The sequence below is a fragment of the Bos taurus genome, chromosome 29 (genome assembly GCF_002263795.3).
Source record: "Bos taurus isolate L1 Dominette 01449 registration number 42190680 breed Hereford chromosome 29, ARS-UCD2.0, whole genome shotgun sequence".
Taxonomy (NCBI): Eukaryota; Metazoa; Chordata; class Mammalia; order Artiodactyla; family Bovidae; genus Bos; species Bos taurus.
The window spans coordinates 40916036-40937092 of record NC_037356.1 but is presented as its reverse complement, the minus strand read 5'-3'; the positions used below and the strand labels follow the sequence as shown (position 1 = coordinate 40937092).

At 48.6% G+C, this 21057-nt stretch overlaps 3 protein-coding genes and 1 non-coding gene across 5 annotated transcripts in view; 2 read left to right on the top strand and 2 right to left on the bottom strand.

Annotated features, from left to right (window-relative positions):
* The window catches only part of CSKMT (citrate synthase lysine methyltransferase), a 427761-nt gene that overhangs the window by 60721 nt on the left and 345983 nt on the right, over window positions 1–21057 (bottom strand). The window lies entirely within an intron of this gene.
* Window positions 8–9419, top strand: TUT1 (terminal uridylyl transferase 1, U6 snRNA-specific). Of its 2 annotated transcripts, NM_001080322.1 has the most exon segments (9): window positions 8–122; window positions 1564–1754; window positions 4458–4773; window positions 4939–5039; window positions 5892–6361; window positions 7229–7338; window positions 7486–7596; window positions 7772–7858; window positions 8229–9417. In NM_001080322.1, coding segments are annotated over 9 exon segments (2616 nt in total). In that variant the 5' UTR covers window positions 8–40; the 3' UTR covers window positions 9377–9417.
* On the bottom strand, window positions 5537–5609 carry TRNAG-UCC (transfer RNA glycine (anticodon UCC)). Its single transcript has one exon. It is a non-coding gene; the product is annotated as a tRNA-Gly (tRNA).
* EEF1G (eukaryotic translation elongation factor 1 gamma) lies at window positions 10450–20044 on the top strand. Its single transcript, NM_001040487.2, is given in 10 exon segments — window positions 10450–10482; window positions 11574–11732; window positions 12411–12474; window positions 12631–12773; window positions 13284–13427; window positions 15942–16071; window positions 16478–16691; window positions 19204–19376; window positions 19464–19588; window positions 19811–20044. Coding segments are annotated over 10 exon segments (1323 nt in total). The 5' UTR covers window positions 10450–10470; the 3' UTR covers window positions 19970–20044.

Sequence of the window (21057 nt, the reverse complement as noted above, 5' to 3'; positions counted from 1 at the left end):
GGCTGAGGTGGTTGCATTTTGTTAGTACCGGAGAGTCACGATGGCTGCAGTGGATTCAGATATCGAGCCGCTGCCTCGTGGGGGTTTCCGCTGCTGCCTCTGCCACATCACTACAGCCAACCGTAAGCGGTGGCTACTCGGGGGGGCGGTTTAGTTTTTGGGTCCTAGTGAATATAGGGTTACAGGTCATAGTTCTTGCCAAGTCTGTTGGTAGGGTCTCACTTCCGTTTTCTCTCCGCCGTCCGGAGGGATTACAAAGTGGGGAGAGTCCCAGCACCTTACACCCCAGCGTCCCGGTATCTGAAATCTCCACGACGGAAATTTCGTTATTTTATTCCCTCTTTAACTATCCAGCTCTAGGGCGGGGAGAGGGAATTTAGAGAGGTGAAGAAGCTCACAATCTAGAGATGGAGATAATTTTCAATACCCTCTGTTTGGAAAGCTGCAGGATCACAGAGAAGGTAGTAGGGAAAGGAGCCCTACAAGAGGAGCTCCCCAGAGATGGTGAAGTAGCGTGGTGAAGTAGTATACTTCCAAGTATACATATTTGGAAGGTGGGTTTAGAAAAGGAGACCACGTCCTTTTATGACAGTGCGAGAGGCCCAGTGAAACCTCAGCTTCCACTTCTGAAGTCTGGAATCATAATCTCACCTAAACATCTTTCATTTTTCTTTTTCATTGTGAATGAAAAATGCCCTACCACTGCCCAGTAGGGCAAGCCAGAAATCCAGGGTAGTCTTCTCTGGCCCCACATAACACTTGGTGATGTCAAACAGCTGACTCAAAGGGAAAGAGAAAATTAAAAAGTCAGCTAAGTTTCTCCACATTCATCATGTCCCAGACTCGGGTGAAGTGCTATGTGTGAATAGTATCTATGTGGTAGGAAGTATTAATATCTCCATTTCATACCTGAGGAGACATGAATAGTGAGGTTAAGTTACTTGCCCAAGATTTCATACAGCTTGACAGAGCTAGGATTTGTTTCCTGATAGTGTGACTTCTGATTCTGCCCTTGGAATCTCTGTATTATACTCAGAAATGAAAAGTGGGAGATAGTGTAGGGTCCTGATTTATTTAGTTCACCTATGTATTGAAGTCAGGAGGAGAAAGGGACGACAGAGGATAAGATGGTTGGATGACATTACTGACTCAATAGACATGAGTTTGAGCAAGCTCCAGGAGTTGGTGATGGGCAGGGAAGCCTGGCAATCCATGGTGTTGCAAAGAGTTGGACACGACTGAGCAACTGAACTGAACTGATATATGACCTAGATAAGTTACCTGTTAGTTTCTTTACCGTGTGCAGGTGTTGCTCTATCTTACACTTAAAGGTGGTTTAAGAAATACTTGTGTACAGCCAGTTCTCCTGGTGACCACTTAGAATGCACCGTACAGACAAATGGACAAGAGAGGAAGCTGAAAGGAGCCAGGACTTTGTTATTCAAAACTCACATTTTCAGCAGCTTGGAAGAATCACTAGGATCTAGGTATGCAGAGAACAAAGTCAGAGTAGGTACACTGAAGCGCGATTCAGATGCTTTTGTTTCACGCTTGTCTTTGCAGAACCCAGCCTTGATGCCCACCTGGGAGGCCGGAAGCACCGGCACCTGGTGGAACTACGAGCTACTCGAAAGGCCCAAGGACTTCGAAGCGTGTTTGTCAGTGGCTTTCCCCGGGATGTGGATTCTACTCAGCTCTCTGAGTACTTCCAGGCATTTGGACCTGTGGCCAGTGTTGTCATGGACAAGGACAAGGTAGAGTGAATGACTCTGGGGGTAAAGAATGAGTCACGTGTGCTGCACACTAGAAGAAACGAGGGAGAGAAACCAGCAGACTGTTTCTGCTGGTTCCTAATGTGACTTGACTTTGCTGGGCACTGCAGTACTTGGGGGCTAGTCCAGCTTTGTGTCTCTCACCCTCACCCCCGACCCCTGCTGGGATTTTATCAGTTTGTCAGACTTAGTCACTGGGGACCTTGTTGGTCATTTATTTATTCTATCAGTCTTTCATTTGCCAAATATTTGTTAATTGCTAATTTTGCACTAGGCTTCCCTGTCAGGGAACTAAGATCTTGGGCAAGTTACTTAACCTTGCTATTCATGTCTCCTCAGATACAAAATGGAGATAATAATAGTACCTACCGGGCATGCATACTCAGTTGCCTCAGTCATGTCCGACTCTGTGACCCAATGGACTGTAGCCTGCCAAACTCCTCTGTCCATTGGATTCTCCAGGCAAGAATAGTGGAGTGGGTTACCATGCTCTCCTCCAGGGAATCTTTCCAATCCAGGGATCGAACCCCCATCTGCATCTTCTGCATTGGAGGTAGATTCTTTACTGCTGAGCCACCGGGGAAGCCTTAGTACCTACCACATAGATATTCATATATAACACTTGGCTGTGAGTCTGGTACATAGTGAATGTGGGAAAACTTAGCTAATTTTTTAAAGAACTTTATTTTTGGCTGAGCTAGGTCTTCATTGCTGTGCATGGCTTTCTCTAGATTTGGTGAGCGGGGGCTGCCCTTCATTGCAGTGCACGGGCTTCTCTTGTTACGGGGCACAGGCTGTAGGGCACGGGCTTCAGTAGTTGCAGCACACGGGCTCGGTAGTTGTGGCACACAGACTTAGTTGCTCCATGGCACGTGAAATCTTCCCAGACCAATGCATGTCCCCTGCCTTGGCAGGTGATCTTTACCATTGAGCCACCAGGGAAGCCCTTTAGGGTGTTCTGTATAAAAGGTCATGTCACCTGAAAATAGTGATAGTTTTGCTTTTCCTTCCCAATCTGATGCCCTGTATTTCTTTTTCTTGCCTAGTGGTTCTGGCTGGGACTGTGCTAAATAAGAGTGGTGAGAATGAACATCCTTGCTCCCAATTTTAAAGGAATAGCTCTCAATTTTTTACTATTGAGAATGATGTTTACTGTGGGTTTGTCATATATGACTTTTATTACGTTGAAGTACATTCCTTCTATGCCTGTTTTATTGTTTTTATCATAAATGAATGCTGAATCTTGTCATATGCTTTCTCCTGCATCTATTGAGATGATCATATTTTTATTCTTCAGTTTGTTAAAGTATGTGTCATGTTGATTGATTCATGGATGTTAAACCATCCCTTCATCCCTGAAATAAACCCCACTTGATTGTGGTGTATGATCCTTTTAATGTATTATTGTATCGGATTTGTTAATACTTTTTTGAGAATTTTTTCATCTGTGTTCCCCAGAGATAATGGCCTGTAGTTTTCTTTTTTTGTATTGTCTCTGTCTGGTTTTTATATTGGTGACATTGACTTTGTAAAAATAAGTTAGGAAGTGTTCTCTCCTCTTCAATTTTTTGGAGTAGTTTGAGAAGGATAGGCATTAAATTTTTGATGATCCTAGACTTTTGTTTTTTGGGAAATGTTTTGATTACTTTTTCAGTCTCTGTACTAATGATCAGTATTCAGATTTTCCATTTCTTCCTGATTCAGTCTTGGAAGGTTGTATGATTCTAAGAATCTGTCCCTTTCTCTAGGTTGTCCAGTTTGTTGGTGTATGGGTGTTCATCTCATAATATTCTCTTGGCTTTTGTATTTCTGTGGTATCCACTGTTATTTCTCTTCTTTCTTTTCTGATTTTATTTATCAGAGCCTTTGCTCTTTTTTTCTTAGTGAGTCTAGCTAAAGTTTTGTCACAGTACCACACTGTCTTAATTACTACAGAGGGCTCCTTTTTATAAGCAGAATGAGGTTCTAACTTTACCACTGAAGAGAATGTAAAAGAATATGGAATGGGAACTTCCGTGGTGGTCCAGTGGCTAAGACTGTGCTCCCAATGCAGAGGGCTTGGGTTCAATCCCTGGTCAGGAGACCAGGTCCCACATGCCATACATAAGACCCAGTGCAGCCAAATAAATAAATTAATTAAAAAAGAATATGGACTTAAAACAAGAAACAGGGTTTATGTGTTTATGTTTACACCTAACACAGTGATCATTACATGGATTCTTAATGTTAAAAGAATCTAATTAAAGCAGGAAAAGTTAGGGGATGAGTTTAGTGTAACCAGTGAAATGTCATTGGGATGACTGGGGTTTGATGAAATAAGTAAAATGAAGTTTTTCAGATGCAGGGTTGGTGAGAATAAAATGTGTGCAATTTGAGTGAGAGAGATAATTGCTTTTCTAAATACGTTCCCCAGCAGGAATTCCCTGGTGGTCCAGTGGTTTAAACTCTGCACTTTCACTGCCAAGGGCAAGGGTTCAGTCTCTGGTTGGGGAATTAAGATTCCATAAGCCTTATGTCACAGCTAAAAAATAAATAAATATGTTCCTTGATGTCCTGGAAATAGGAAGCAAATATTTCCAATTTATAGTGTGGTCCCCATTTTGAAGAGTCCCACCTACTGTTAGACCACATGTTTGGATTCTTGGTTCCAGAACTGTCGTCATTGTCCCTGTGGTGGTTTGACAGGGTGTGTTTGCCATCGTGGAGATGGGGGACCTGGGTGCCCGGGAAGCTGTTTTGTCACAGCCCCAGCACAGCCTGGGAGGACGTCGCCTGAGGGTCCGGCCACGGGAGCAGAAAGAGTTCCAGAGCCCAGCCTCCAGGTCCCCCAAAAGAGTGGCCCCCGACAGTCACCAGCTGATCAAAGCACTCGCCGAGGCCCCGGACGTGGAGGCACAAATGGTGAAGCTCGTGGGGCTGAGGGAGCTCTCCGAGGCTGAGCGGCAGCTTCGGAGCCTTGTGGTGGCCCTAATGCAGGAAGTCTTCGCAGAGTTCTTCCCTGGTGAGTCACTGCCCTGCTCTGTCTGAGCCCTCTGTGTCTGCATCCCAGCCTCCCTCAGCTAGTGGTGTTCACTTGCTTGCTTTTCCATCTTTGTGCCACGTTATGTTCTTCTACCACTTATTCCCTGCAGTGTCTCTTGACCTTTATTCTCTTCTCGGCACCCAGGCTGTGTGGTCCATCCTTTTGGCTCCTCCATAAACAGCTTTGACGTCCATGGCTGTGATCTCGACCTCTTCCTGGATCTGGGGGACTTGGACGAGCCCCAGGTATGTGACCGTGGAGGCAGCTGTGAAGAGTTAGTGGGAATGGTCGTATGATGCTGGGCGATCCCTTGACCCCTCATGCCTTAGTTGCTGTCTGTAAAATGGGGATAATAGGACCTGCCTGAAAGGGTTATTGTGATTGGATAAACATGGATGTGATTGGATAGGATAAAATGAAGCGACATGGAATAGGTGACATTTGTAACAGGGGAAAAAAATTTCAAAATGGCAGTAATATCTTACTGGAAGAGAGATATATATATGAAATGACACACAATAGTGGATTATGTTTTTGCTTATCTGTGATTTGTAACATCTAATGTACAGTTTCTGCCTTGGGAGTAGGAAAGGGTTATTATTTTTTAAATAAACTATTTTTTAGAACTGTTTTAGATTCATAGCAAAATTGAGCAGAAAGTATAGAATTCCCATATATCTCTTCCCTGCAAAAGGTTGTTTTTATTTTTTTTGACTGTACCATGCAACTTGCAAGATCTTAATTCCCTGACCAGGAATCAAACCTATGCCCCCTGCAGTGGAAGTGCAGAGTCCTAACCACTGGACCACCAGGGAATTCCTCCTTTAGTCTTATTCAGTCTGAAACAGTTCCTCTACCTTTTTTTGCTTTTCCTGACTGTAATATTTTTGTAAAATGTAGACTGTTTATTTTATGGCATTAAAAGGTTAATTTTAAAAAAGGCTTGTAAGGATTAAAAGAGTTAGTACTTTTATAATAAAGCCTTTAGAATAGGGCCCAGCCCATAATAAATTGTAATAGATATATCTTAGAGATGGAATGTTCCTCAGTTAGGGGGCAGCAGGAAAGACAGTTACTCAGCCCATTTCCATCCACAGCCAGCCCCAAAGGCTCCAGAATCTCCCTCCTTGGACTCGGCCCTGGCATCCCCACTGGATCCTCAAGCCCTGGCCTGCACCCCAGCCTCCCCTCCAGACTCACAGCCTCCAGCTTCTCCTCAAGACTCGGAAGCCCTGGACTTTGAAGCCCCTTCCTCCTCACTGGCACCTCGGACTCCAGACTCTGCTTTGGCCTCTGAGACCCTCGCCTCTCCCCAGTCCCTGCCTCCAGCCTCGCCGCTGCAGGAGGACCAGGGAGACGGGGACCAGGGGAAGGCGGTGGAACTGGCAGAGGCCCTGAAGGGGGAGAAAGCAGAAGGGGGAGCCATGCTGGAGCTGGTGGGATCCATCCTTCGGGGCTGTGTTCCTGGAGTGTACCGAGTCCAAACCGTGCCCTCTGCCCGGTGCCCTGTGGTCAAGTTCTGCCATCGGCCTTCAGGTCTCCATGGTGACATCTCCCTCAGTAACCGGTACCTTTGAGGTGGTGGGGGAAGGCCAGCTGGTACTCTGGGGAGGGGGAGGGGGGTGCCCTGCACCAGCTGAGCCTTGAGGTTGTCCTTACTTAGTCCTGTCTCTCTGACATTTATCTCATGTCTGGCTTTCATTTCAATGTTTGGAAAGTATGTTTCTTGGAATACTGATTTTAAGGACTTAGGAAAGAGTTCCTAAATTGAGTTGGTTGAATAAGTTTGGGAAATGCTAAGTTAACACAGGCCAGTTTCTCCCTTCCCTCCTCTCCTACTTGCTCTTTCCTCCTTCTCACTCCCTTTGTTTCTTTGCATAGTAAATGTTCTGATCAATCTTATTAATAACATGCTCTGTGACTCTCCAAGACATTTATTGGATGTAGTGTTTCCCAAACACATTTGATGTGTGTTTTTTTCTTTAAGAAGCAACATTCACTTTTTTTTTTTAATTATTTTCGGCTGCACTGGGTCTTCATTGCTTGCAAGGGCTTTCTCAAGTTGGGGTGAGCGGAGCTACTCTTTGTTGTGGTTTGTGGGGTTCTCTTGTTGTGGAGCACAGGCTCTAGGCACGAGGGCTTCAGTAGCTGTGACACAGGGGCTTCGTTGCTCCGAGGCATGTGGAATCTTCCCAGACCAGGGATTAAACCCATGTTCCCTGCATTGGCAGGCGGATTCTTACCGACTGTGCCACTGGGGACATCCCATCTGATGTTCTTTTGTACACACTCTATCCAGATCACGTCAGAGAAACACCTCGGGAAACCCTCTTTGGCCTTCTTCCAGCTGGCCGCCATTACACAAGTCTGGAATGAGAGCTGCAGGGGGTGACAAGCTCCTGAGCCCTGACACCCTGTGTGCCCTCTGTCTTAGGCTGGCCCTGCACAACTCCCGCTTCCTGAGTCTCTGCTCTGAGCTGGATGGGCGAGTACGGCCCCTTGTGTACACTCTGCGCTGCTGGGCTCAGGGTCGAGGGCTGTCAGGTGAGAATGAATCAGGACAGACCGGGGCCTGCGTTGGTGTCTGGGCAGAGGCAGGGATTCGGGGAGGGAAGGAAGCGGGGTTGAGAAAACTGCCAAGGAGGGGGTCAGAACTGCCTCTGATCTAACCAGAATTAATTATTTATGCAGGGAGTGGCCCACTTCTCAATAACTACGCCCTGACCTTGCTCGTGATCTATTTTCTTCAGACCAGGGACCCTCCTGTGTTGCCCACTGTGTCCCAGCTCACCCAGAAAGCAGGTATAGCAGCCCGGCCTTCACCCGCCCTATCTCCTGACCTTCATCTCTCTTCTTCATCTTAGACATACGGAGCTTCCTGGGAATGAGATCTCTGCTGTCACTACCATATCCACCCCCCAAGCCCCCACCCATCTTCCTGCTTACAGGCTGAGCTTCAACTTTTTTACTTTCATAGGCGAACAGGTGGAGGTTGATGGCTGGGACTGTAGTTTCCCCAGAGATGCCTCAAGACTGGAGCCCAGCACCAATAAGGAGCCTCTGAGTGAGTCTGGGGAGCCTGGGAGAGGACTAACAAGTGGTGTTAATGACACAGTTATTGGCACACAGCAGCCTTGTGGGTTAGTTATCATTATTGCCGCTTGACAGATGAAGAAACTGTGCCTTGGAGTAATGAAATGGCTTGCCCAAGGTTATACTGCTAGCAGGGGGAAGGGGGAGTATCTGGGGGGCACTGTGGGGAGAGAGGTTTGACCTCTTGTTTATTAGGATCAGAGGAGCCTGGCTCTGGCACTCCTCTGAGCCACTTGGGAGGGAAAAGGCAAGTCCAGCTCAGGGAATGGCTGTGGCGCAAGGCTGATCTCAGTTCTGGCCTCTAAGGGACCCCTTTTCCCTGCTCTTCCTCTTTCCTCCAGGTTCCCTGCTGGCCCAGTTCTTCTCTTGCGTCTCTTGTTGGGATCTTCGTGGCTCCCTGCTGTCCCTGCGGGAGGGTCAGGCACTATCTGTGGCAGGGGGCCTGCCCTCTAATCTCTCAGAGGGCCTGCGCCTCGGCCCCATGAATCTCCAGGACCCCTTTGACCTGAGTCACAATGTGGCAGCCAACGTGACCAGCCGGGTGGCCGGGAGGCTACAGAACTGTTGCCGAGCGGCAGCCAATTACTGTCGAAGCCTCCAGTACCAGCGGCGGTCTTCCCGGGGTCGGGACTGGGGCCTGCTTCCCCTTCTGCAGCCCAGCTCCCCCAGCTCCATCCTCTCTGCAACACCTATCCCCTTACCCCCTGCTTCCTTCACCCAGCTCACTGCTGTGCTGGCCCAGGTGTTAAGGGAAGCCTTAGGGTGCCATATAGAACAGGGAACCAAGAGACTGCGGTCAGAGGGAGGTGGCCCTGGGGAGCCCCCCCAGGGAGGGACAAGCAAGAGAGCAAAACTAGATGGACAGAAAAAAAGCTGTGAGGAGGGGCCAGAGGAGCAGCAGGGATGTGCAGGGGAGCATGGTGAAGATGGCGTGGAAGAGATGGTCATAGAGGTTGGAGAGTCGGTGCAGGACTGGGTGATGCGGAGCCCTGGGCAGCTGGGGGAGCTGCCCCTGATGACCGGAAAGCATCTAGCCACCAGAGAAGAGGGGCAGTCAGGCACCGCAGCGCTGGCCAAGCAGGGGCCCAGAGGACCTGAGGCAGCCTGCGAAGGGTCTCAGGCCGAGGCCGAGAAGCGGGTGTCGCTCACAGTGAGCTGGCGCTGCGCCTTGTGGCACCGTGTGTGGCAGGGGCGGAGGCGTGCCCGGAGACGCCTGCAGCAACAAATCAAGGAAGGAGGTGGATCTGGTGCTGGCTCGGGAGCAGAGTGGCTGGCAACTGAGGCTCAGGTCACCCGGGAGCTGCGGGGACTGAGCAGTACTGAACAGAGGCCAGAGGCTGAGCCACTCCTGACCTTCGTGGCATCCACCTCCCAGGCTGACCAGAGTCTCACTGTGACCCCACTCCAGGATTCTCAAGGCCTGTTCCCTGATCTCCATCATTTCTTACAGGTTTTCCTCCCTCAAGCACTTCGAAACCTGCTTAAGTGAAGATGGGAACCCTGAAAGGCAATAAAGCTGCTAGTTTAATGAACACTAGTTTCCTCTATTTCCACCTGGTGATGATACTCCTTCCCCACTAAGTGCTTAGTGCAGCCTCAGAGGTACCTTGTCTTGTCACCCTAAAACAGATCTGTCTCCCAGGCTGTTTCCTTTCATGCCCAGGGCAAGTGATTGGCACCTGGACCCCCTCAGTACTGAGTTCTGGAAAGATGGAGTGCTGGGTGGTGGCTTGAGCTGCACCTGGGAAGAACCGTTTCCTTCCTCATTTACATTACTACCCAGATTATGAATGGTGATGGGGCTTGAAATTTGGGTTCAGGGTTATAAGTCCATTCTCTTCATATTGGGTAAAAAATGTTCAGATCTGAGCACAGGTAAAGGACAACCCCTCATTTGAACTGTCAGCCCCTCCAGGGTGACAGGACTTGGCTGTGTTCTTCCTCAGTCCCTCCTCTGTTGCGGGTCCCGGAAGAGTGCCTCTTCTCTTATTAACAGCATCTCTGAGCTGCAAAGTGGTTTAATGAAAAAAGCCTCACTTTTACGGAGGGTTTCAGACCTGGGCTTGGGTTAGATGTACAATCTCTCCTCTAGAAAGCTGGAACAAAAGGAGCGTGGGACTCCTTCATCTCCACGCAGTTGCCACCCCAATGATCGTCACACGACCAAGATGTGGGTCTGGCACGACCTCTACCAAATCACCATGGGGCAGGCGACCCGGAGGGAAACGCCTCTGGTGCCCCGCGAGATGCCGAGCTGACAGCTCTGCCACGTAGCAGCAAGGGGCGGCTTTCCAGCCAGGACTCAGCGTCTCCGCGCGGTCTACCTCCGCGTCCTGACTCGGATTGGTCATCCCCCACTGCGCCGGCGCGAGTTTTTTCCGCGCTGGCCAGCAGGCCCCACCCACTTCTTTTTCCGTTCAGCTGCTGCGGGATACCGAACTGTCGTGCGTAAGCCTTCTATGCCGTCCTCGCTTTCCGGCTGCTGTTTCTCCACGGCTCTCCCCTTCCCTCCTCCCTTCTCTCCCTGACGGCTTACTTTGCGGCAGCGCGGAGGGCCCCACCCCCTTTCTCTGCGGAATCACCATGGCGGCTGGGGTAAGTTTGCCGGCTCCGGCGATCCAGCTCATCCTATCCGACTCCATCCTCTGCCCGAGCGGGCTCAGCCGGCGTCAGAGGGGTTCTGCAGCTGAGTCGGGAACTGATCCGGGGTTTAGAGATCGTACTGTTCGAGAGTAGGGCCTCCAGGCCCCAGAGGGGAACTGAGGCTAGGGCTCTGGGAGGCCGAAGAGGTGAAAGGGTCTGGGGTAAAGGAGAAAACGGATGCCAGATTCTGGCAGTCTGGAGCTTGATAAAGCAGTTCGGGTTCATTGCCGCCTCGAGACGTGGGATCCGGGCAGGTTGGCAAAACTTTTGCGACCGTTTTGTGGGGCAACAGGAGGGACAGGGCGAAGAGGAGGGTCTTTATGGGCAGGTACGGCTGGCCACGGTTAAGGGTGGTCCGGCGGGGAGGTTTGGGAGCGAGAAGAGTCTCCGGACAGGGAAGTCAGGCCAATTGGACCTCTCTGGCCAGGTTAATAGAAGAGGAGAAGGCAACCCGGAGAACTCACTGCGGGACAGGACCGAAGAGATGGAATGCGTGACAAGAAATGAAAGGGTTTTAGGGAGACCGAGTTGATTTAAGATGCCATTCGGTTCCCGTGGCTATTTGGAGGGGGCTCCGAAATGTCTTGGTCGATGTGTGTGTCTTGGAAACAAGGGTAATACTTCTGAAGGGTGAGCGGCTCAGCAGTAGAGTAGTGAGGCACTCGGGAACCATGAATGAATGAATGAACAAGGGCTCTGGGAAGGGAGGGCTGTGTATTTGTCGGCAGATGGAGTCTGAGGGACTTAGAAGTTCTGTATTTCTTGGAAATATATTTGAGGGGAAGAGAATGCTTCTAGAGACGTCCTTAGAGAAGGTCAAATCTGTCAACAAGCTTTATTTAGCAGTCGGTGTGTAGTTCTGTCCTCGGTATTTCAGGGGACTCTGGTTACACTTGACAGCAGCCACGGAAGAACTAACTTGGTTCACCAGAGGGAGTGAGGTGAAACGGATCGGGGTTACTCAGGGAAGTCATTCCCTGGAAACATTTAGGACTGGGACCCTTCTAGTCATTAATGTGTTATTCCCCATTTTTTCCCCACAGACCCTGTACACATATCCTGAAAACTGGAGGGCCTTCAAGGCCCTCATTGCCGCTCAGTACAGCGGGGCTCAGGTCCGCGTGCTCTCCGCACCACCCCACTTCCATTTTGGCCAAACCAACCGCACCCCCGAATTTCTCCGTAAATTTCCTGCTGGCAAGGTGAGTAGGGAAGTGGAAGAGGGGCCTTTGGTCCTGAGAACCCAAGGAAAACGGAGAAACCATCACTCTGAAAATGGCTTCCATCTTTAAACGGGATCTTTTCATGTTATTTTTTTTCCCTACACTTCAGAGACTTAAAAAAAAAACTTTTTATTTTGAGATAATGGTGATTTATTTGTAGTAAAAAATAGTACAGAATTCCTCAGTGATTTCCTGTAAAAGACAAGCTTCGAGGCAGACTGAATGGATTTTGACTGATTTCAGTGCAAATGTCAATAGGTCAGATATCTGCTGTGAGTGAAATTCTTGCCCCAAGAGGCTTACGGAGGTAGATAAATAACCATGCTAAGTCAAGTCCAGTGGAGTAGTACGTGGTAATGCTCTGGATAATATAGACAGCAGTAGAGGACTTGGTTTCTTGCCTTTTGCTTATCTGATTGAGGAATTATGTACAAATATCTAATAATATCTAAATTTGGGGGGTTTCTTATGTGAGTTCACATTGTAGGGGGTAGCAAGTTAGTCATGTAGTTTTGGTTCTTGAGTTTTAGATACTAAAGAGTTCGGTTAGCAAGGGATATTAGCCTTATATAAAAACTTCTATTCAAAACAGTTGCCTCCTGGACTTGACTAGTGAGAAACTGCTGTGTATTTTACTTTTGACTATTTTGTCACCAGGTTCCAGCCTTTGAGGGTGACGATGGATTCTGTGTGTTCGAGAGCAATGCCATTGCCTACTATGGTAATCTGCAGTGGCTGTGGGAGTGGGAGGATCTGGAGGTGGTGAGGCGTGGGGGAGGGTGGGGGAGCTGGAGTGGACAAAAAGAGGAATTTCCAGGCACCTGGACTGGTCTTGGCATAACCCCAGAGTTCTGACCTTCATGTCCTGCCTCTGCAGTGAGCAACGAGGAGTTGCGGGGAAGTACTCCCGAGGCAGCAGCACAGGTGGTGCAGTGGGTGAGCTTTGCTGATAGCGACATAGTGCCACCGGCCAGCACCTGGGTGTTCCCTACCTTAGGCATCATGCACCACAACAAGCAGGTGAGCCTTGGAGCTTGGGGGAGACCACGGGCTGGGGTGGCATCAGCTTCCTGAGCATCTGGGAGGAAGGAATAGGAAGGGCGATGCCAAGAACACCTAAATAGTTAAAACCTAATCTTTGGGATGTAAGCTGGGAGTGCTGGGGAGCGCTGGGCCGTTGATGGTAGCTGGACTCTTTGTCTAACAGACCCAGTGGAGGTGGGAGGTCTGAGTGGACAGACCAGAGATTTCTGCTGTAAAAAGATTGTTTCAGATGGTAAGGGAGTATAGTTAGACCAGATGACCTCTAAGGTGACTTCTAAAATTCAAAGACGTATGACTATGATTAGTACAGTTTGCAATGAAGCCAGACTGCACCCTGAAGAAATTTAACATTGAGAGCTTCATTTGTGATACATGTGCAGCGAGCCAGGACTCAGTGGAATAGCTATTTTGGTTCTGTTATTGGGGGAGAAGGGCAGGGACAGGGCTTGCTACCCACTGCTGAGTCTGATCATTTTAAATCAATAGGCCACAGAGAATGCAAAGGAGGAGGTGAGGCGAATTCTGGGGCTGCTGGATGCTCACTTGAAGACGAGAACTTTTCTGGTGGGCGAACGCGTGACGCTGGCTGACATCACAGTTGTCTGCACCCTGTTGTGGCTTTACAAACAGGTGAAATTTATAAAGAATCTGGGTCGGGAGTGGGTAGGTGAGGGTTAGAAACAAAGTGACAAGTCTGCCAGGTTGCCTGTATTTTGCTGATGTGAGAGGGTCTGAGGTAACAGCTAGTCCTTTTTTTAAGTATTTGTTTATTTATCTAATTGTGCTACGTGTTAGCTGGGCATGCAGGATCTTTTTTTAATAGCTGTACTGGGTCTTCATTGCCTCCTGGGCTTTTCTCTAGCTGCGATGAGTGGGGGATCCTCTGCGTCATGGTGTGCAAGCCTCTCATAGCAGCGACTTCTCTTGTTGCGGCACGCAGGCTCTAGGGTGTGGGCTTCAGTAGTTGTAGCTTCCAGGCTCTAGAATAGTTGTAGCACAAGGGTATAGTTGTTCCGTGGCATGTGGGATCTTCGTGGATCAGGGCTTGAACTCTTGTGTCCTGCATTGGCAGGTGGATTCTTTACCACTGAGCCACCAGGGCAGCCCCATCAGCTAGTCTTAATTGAGGACCGCTGTTACTGGGAAACCGGGCTTGCCTCTTGAGGGGCGTTGAGCCAAAAAACTACCAGGCCAGAGATCAGGATAAAGAAGGATTTATTATTATTGCTTGTAGCAGGTAAGGAAAATAGCAAGCATCTATCCTAACAGCAAAATTGGAAGTTTCAAGCTAAGGTGAAGGAAATGGAAACCCCCAATATTCTTGCCTGGGAAATCCCATGGACAGAGGAACCTGACGGGCTATAGTCCATAGGGTCATAAGACTCAAATGTGACTGAGCATGCACGCACACGCATTCTCATGAAGGGGCCTGGGTGGCTAATGGTTTGAACCTTAGTTGAAGTCATGAGGGTCAGAAAGTGCCATCATCATTGCCCCTTTGGTTCCAGTTGATCCGGTAGTTGAGGGCTTTAGGCTAATCTTATCACTGAAACAAGATTGGGAGTCTTTACTACTGATATAATATTTTTGCTGTTGTTAATTTTCTTTCTGTAGTTTTTTGTTCCTGTGATCTTTTATTCCTTTGATGGTTGATGGTTTAATCGCTAAGTTGTATCTGACTTTTGTGACCCCAGGGACTGTAGCCCACCAGGCTCCTTTGTCCATGGGATTCTCCAGGCAAGAATACTGGAGAGGGTTGCCATTCCCTTCTCCAGGATATCTTCCCGACCCAGGGATTGAACCCTCATCTCGTGTGGCTCCTGCATTGCAGGCGAATTCTTTACCATTTAAGCCACCAGGGAAGGCCTTAAGATCATTCATTACTATGACCTGTTCAAAGACAAGTATTATAGCCAGGTTCAGGTCACAGAATGGCTTAGGCCAAAAATGACTTCTATTATGTCGAGAAAGTCATGCCTGGTTCTCTTTTAACATGGACCCCCAACCCCATCTTCTTACATCACAACTGCTTCCCCTCCTGAGAAGTTCGGTATTCTTCTGTCGCCCGTAATTTCCGTTTGGCAGCTGTTATGTGTAGTTTGTTCCCATGTTTCTAGGGCAGCCTGTTTGTGTTTAGTTGTGAAGACAGAGTTGGGGTTGGGGCTTCAGCATTAGGATCTTTGGAGGCAGAACTTGGAATAGTTCTTGGCTTCAGTACTCATTGGCTGTTGAGGGAGGTGGGTGTTGGAGGGGGCTGTGTGTGTGAATTCCATTAGTCTTTTTCTCCGCATGGAATCTGTAAAACTAAGGTAGTAATAATCACCATTGAGGTTACTGGTTTAAAGAAGATGGCACATTGCTGGTTCTAAACAGCAGTCCTTGAACCGATGCTGGTCCAGAAGAGTAATGTGATAACTGCAAAGAAACAAGCACCTACTCTTGTCAGAGCCTGTGCCAGGGCCTAACGGGGACCATCTTAGTGAGTCTTTGTATGTTGTGTGGGCGAGAGAAATGTAGCCCGCCAAGGACATGTAGCTTGAGAGTCGTGGGGCAGGATTTGAGAACCAGCCCTACAGAGGTGGTGGTGGCGTGGCCCTGATTGCATTGTTTTCCCTCTGATCTTGGTAAATGGAAACAACGGTAAATGAATTTTTCATGAAGCTGAGTTTAAGGACTGTCGTTCTGAAATAAAACATTTTTTTTGCCGTCAAACATTTACTTTCTGAACGTTGATGATACGTGTATTTCTCATGTATCACGCAGTTCATGTAGGTAGTTTTTGTTATTTATTTGGCAGAGGGAGTTGGTAGCCCTCTGTTGGTCCCAGCCTTTTCAGTTTTACTGACGCATGAAATTGTAGGTATGAAGTGACTTTGTAAAAGGAGTAAGGGATGATTTCAGTATTCCTGCCAAGTCCATGCATAGTGAATGGACGGTGAGACCAGCATCCGTTAAACTGGATGGGGCTGCTAGAGAGAGACCAGTAAGGTAGATGGGCATAGCCCTCCTGGGAAAGCTGGTGTCTGGGGGCTGAAAAGGAGCTGGAGCTTCAGTGTAGACAGAAGCATGGGGCTCTGGCTCTGGCTCAGACACATCAGGATGTTTCCTTCCACTGACTTCATGTCCATTCTCGCATCCTGACAGGTTCTGGAGCCTTCTTTCCGCCAGGCCTTCCCTAATACCAACCGCTGGTTCCTCACCTGCATTAACCAGCCCCAGTTCCGGGCTGTCTTGGGAGAGGTGAAACTCTGTGAGAAAATGGCCCAGTTTGATGGTAAGTCTGAGGTCCGGGGACATACGGGCAGGATCAGGGGACTGGTTTGCTCAGTCTTAACCCCTTGATTTCCTGTCTGGGTTTTGGGTTATTGGACGCACAGAACATAGGGCATCGTGTGTAGTAGCTAATCTTGTGTGACACTCTTACACATTGTTAATTCTTACATACCCATATGCTGGCACTCTTTTGTGTTAACACGTAGAGTCCTGGTGTGCATGTATTAGTTGCTGAGGGTTGCAGTCTTGGTCAGGGATGTACAGTGAACTGGCGGCAGGCACTGTAGCATCTGGATCCCTTACTTGGCCCCCTAGCAGTTTTCCTCCCTTTACTATGCTTGTACCTGGTTTGGGAGGGATGTGGAAAGAGGCCAGACACTGACTTTTCTCCCTCTCTTTTGCACCAGCTAAAAAGTTTGCAGAGAGCCAGCCTAAAAAGGACACCCCACGGAAGGAGAAAGGTTCTCGAGAAGAGAAGCTGAAGCCCCAGGCAGAGCGGAAGGAGGGCAAAGAGGAGAAGAAGGCGGCTGCCCCCGCTCCTGAGGAGGAGCTGGATGAATGTGAGCAGGCGCTGGCTGCCGAGCCGAAGGCCAAGGATCCCTTTGCCCATCTGCCCAAGAGGTATGGATGTTGGAGGGCTTGGGATTTTAGGTTGTCCATACAAAATTGAGTTGCTTATCAACAACAGATGGGTGAATTTTCAAAAAGCAAGTTTCTAGTGCATCTGGTATATGAGAATATCAGAACTTCTTTCTAGCAAAGAAAGCAGACGGGCCCAGAATTCAGTGTGGAGGTGACTTGCTCATGACTTGTTTTTGGTCTTGGGTGCACTTGTCGAGATTTGAGATGGCTGGGGACTGGTACATCGAGGGGTGCAGGAAGGGTGAAGATGCAGAGAGCGCCTGGCATCGGCTCTGCTGGGCTGGCTTTGCTGAGGCAGCAGACACCGCATCAGTAGCCTTTGATTGTCTTTTTGCTGCACCAGCCTGTATCAGAATTGCTCACTAAGAGAAAGAATGATGACTATGGCTATATAGTGCTTGTCTGGTTGTTTCCCAGACGAAGGGAGTTAAACCCCTCAAGGAGACAGAGGCAGATGAGGTGGATGACTGTGTAGGGTTCTTGGAAGAAAGAGTACAGTAGAGGGGAGATTTTTAGAATCATATCTTTCTTCAGCCACTGCTCTAAGTCACCTTATTAACGAGTTTCAAGCAATATGAGAAATGTCTTTTCTGTAGTCACATGACTTAGTTCTCTTTTCTGTTTTTCTTGCCCACTCACTCTGCCTTTCCCAAAGCCATCTGTCTTGTCACTAGTTGGGCCTTTGGGATGCAGGATTGTTTGACCTCCCCATTTTGTAGTGCTTTGTATATGGGATGAAGGAGCACACACTGGTGGTGGGCATAAGAAGTATGTGTGGTTATAAGCGACAAGCATGGTACTGGATAGTTGCTGTAAGAAACCGCTGCTTTCCAATTTGGGGACCAACTTGGGCTGTAGCTGAGATATCTTCCTCCCAAGCATGAAGTGGTTCCATACAAGAGGTTCCTGACACAGCTGCTCTTTAAAGATGTGTTTCTGAACCATTGAGCACAAGATCAGGTCAGGAGTGAGCAGCATTTTGGTATGTGATAACCAACCCAAACTGTATATGCTGTTGTGACAGACAGCTGGAGACATTCACATATTTTGGGTTTGTACACTGGGCAGAAAATAAATCAGGCAGTAAACATTAATAAATCTTTATTGAACTGTGCATTCTTTGTTACTGTTTTGGCGTGTCTGTTCATACCTGTTGGTGGCATTACCGTGGTGCTCTCCTGAGCTGCCCAAATGCTTTACCCCAGGATTCTTAAAGGGGGTGTCTTCAAAGAGATAAGCCTCAAATGAGTCCAGAGTTAACTTCAGTTATTTTAAGGCCTTTCAGCTAACTTGTTTCAGGAGCTGTTTAGAGCCTGTGTTCAGTTTAGGAGGAGAAATGGACACATGGTCATGAATAATAAAGTTCAGGAGGAAGTGAAAGAAAACTCCCCAGCTCCACTTTCTGAGGTGGTTGAGGCAGTAAAGCTCCTCAGATGAGGTCTCTGATGTGCATTTGGGAAGACCCTAGGACCTCTGGTTAAAAGACAGTTCTTGGCTACATTGTAACAGTGAACAAGTCACACTACTTAACCGTATTTGTTTATAAAAGGAGGGACGGTAACAGTCTCTGACTCTAGAAGTTTGTTGACTTATTTATACTAATAATTGAACAAGTTAAACATTAAGAATAACGGTGTTTAAGAGATTTATGTCACGTTCATGCAGTCGAAAATCATTTAGCCATTAAAACATTTGCAAAACATTCTCAGTAGCCAAGCAATGAACAAATTGTGTAAGGCACAGAGCTACATCTTTGGAACACCACCAGTGGGAAATACATTAAAATATTAAGGCATCACAAGTGATCTTCTTCAGTCAGCATCTGTTTTTATGATTGGAAAGGACAGAACGGAAGCCCTGCTCACCATGGTGGGAGACACCTCCTGTTCTGACCCTGGCATCCTTGGTGTCTGTCCCCTTGCTAGATTGCTTCAGAGACCACCTGGGGGGTTTTTAGCACCTGAACTTGTTTCTGGGCAGAGTAACTAAAGGACGCGGTTGTAGGATTTGGCATGGCGGCCCTTTGAAAACATTCATCTCTTACATTGCTGTCATATTATAGTGTGTGTAACCCGAAGAGGCCTGTGTGATGGGGGTGGGGGTGTGGGCAGCGACTTGGGTGAGTCAGGAACCAAGTGTGACTCATGGAGAGGAGCCCTGGGAGGGGCCAGACAGGAAAAAAGAGGAGTTCTCGCTGTGAGCCTCCACCAGGGGGCAGCAACTCCCACATCTTTCTTGGGGCAGATGGCCCTGGGGCCCTCCTGGGCCCCACCCACCCCGGGCCTTGCATACCCTGGGCCTAGCTGCCCTGGCCCCCTCTCCTACCCCTCAGCTCTCCTCCCTTGAGGAGATATGCATCTGCCAGTCCAGTGACTTCCTGTAAAGCAGTATGTTGGAGTGAAACGCCCTTAGCTTCTTTCAGCCTGGCGACATCTGTTGCCTCAGTAGGACCTTCCCCACCTTGACTTCTTGCTTTATTCCCTCCGTGCAGTACCTTTGTGTTGGATGAATTTAAGCGCAAGTACTCCAACGAGGATACGCTCTCCGTGGCGCTGCCGTACTTTTGGGATCACTTTGATAAGGATGGCTGGTCCCTGTGGTACTCTGAGTATCGCTTCCCTGAAGAGCTCACCCAGACCTTCATGAGTTGCAACCTCATCACTGGTGAGAAGATGGCTCTGGGGGGAGGAAGGGAGGCCACGGTAGTGGGCGATGTGATTTCAAAGGCTGAATGTTCTTATTCCCCTTTAGGAATGTTCCAGCGATTGGACAAACTGAGGAAGAATGCCTTTGCCAGTGTCATTCTCTTTGGAACCAACAATAGCAGCTCCATTTCTGGGGTCTGGGTCTTTCGAGGCCAGGAGCTTGCTTTTCCGGTGAGGAAGGTGCAGGGAAGGTGGGGCAAGGATTTGGGAAATGCACTCATATTCCTGAGTCAGAGGGCGCCCTGGAGAGTTCAAGGAATGTGTCCATGAAAGAGCAGTCATGTTCACAGGCGTCCCGGGCTCTGATGATGGGTGTCTGAGCTGGAAGTAACAGGTATGGGACAGTGTCTGATAACCTGACCACATGCTTCTTACCTGACTTTTTCTCCCCAGCTGAGTCCAGATTGGCAGGTGGACTACGAGTCATACACATGGCGGAAACTGGATCCCGGCAGCGAGGAGACCCAGACGTTGGTTCGAGAATACTTCTGCTGGGAAGGGGCCTTCCAGCATGTGGGCAAAGCCTTCAATCAGGGCAAGATCTTCAAGTGAATACCTCTTGCCATCGCCCAGCTGCCTGCACCTGCCCTTCGGGGAGAATGGGGGTCATTAAAGGAAACTGAACATTGAACCCTTCCCTGTGCTGCCTCCTTTGTGGGTGATGGCTTCTTCAGAGGGGAGTAGATGTGTTGGAGCAGGGTTCTGTCTGTGCCTGCAGGACCTCCCTGCGCAGGAGAGAAGTCTTCAGAAGAGCAGAGAGGCCGCTCCTCAGTTTTTGTTCTACTGCGTTGCTTCTTCCATGATGACCATCTTCTAGCCTAGCTGGGAAAGATTGGATGTAGTTAGGAGGTGGTGACACGGGGCTTTGTAACTACCTAATTCCAGACCCTCCCCTGTGACAGGGGAGAGTACCTGCTGGTGGGGTGAGAGCGCAGCACGCCCAGCCACTTAACATGACTCCCAGCAGCCATTCCCAAGGATCAGAGTTTTAACACTTCAGACCAACAAGACAAGGCACAGACTCCTTGGAACAGATAACTGGCCTATGGGCCCAACTTGGCAGCGGATCGTCTCTGGGGTATCCCTACTTTCTCACAAGGAAGTGGGGTTCCAAGATTTAAGTAACTTGCCTGTGATCACATGTTTTAGGTCGTGGAGGCAGAATTTTGAACCCAGTGGGTGTCCCTGGATCCTGTAGCATAAACACACCCTGCTGCTTCCTGGAATGTAGAGCAGTCATAAATGCCATTTAACAACCCTGCTCAGACCAGTGCTGGTTGTTTTTTTTTTTTTTCCTTTGAGCTTAATTTTTATTACACCCTTTTCAGAGATAACTTGCCCTTCTCTGATGGTCTTTTCTGTCTTGTAAAAAGCCTTATGGATCTCCCTGTAAATTTAACAGCTCAGGTGAAGTTGGAAACCTGGTTTGGTTCACATTTTGAGGCATATGCAGAAAGTCTTGAGTCTGGTCTCCAGGTTATAGGTAACTGGTTATTTTTTCCATTCCTGTTAGTCCAGGCACAAAGAAGGGGATTCTTGGCTAGAGAGGGGAACACAGTGATCTCTCCTGGTACAGGTGGGTACCTGGTACTGGTGGGTATGGGCTGGTAGCTTTATAAGACCTTGACTGCAGTTGGGGT

Excerpts from the sequence above, each read along its gene's own strand:
- TUT1 (XM_024987333.2), top strand. The coding sequence starts at position 4,479 with ATGGGGGACCTGGGTGCCCGGGAAGCTGTTTTGTCACAGCCCCAGCAC. Across the intron at positions 6,362-7,228 it reads GACATCTCCCTCAGTAACCG|GCTGGCCCTGCACAACTCCC; the intron begins GTACCTTTGAGG and ends CCTCTGTCTTAG. Across the intron at positions 7,339-7,485 it reads TCAGGGTCGAGGGCTGTCAG|GGAGTGGCCCACTTCTCAAT; the intron begins GTGAGAATGAAT and ends TTATTTATGCAG.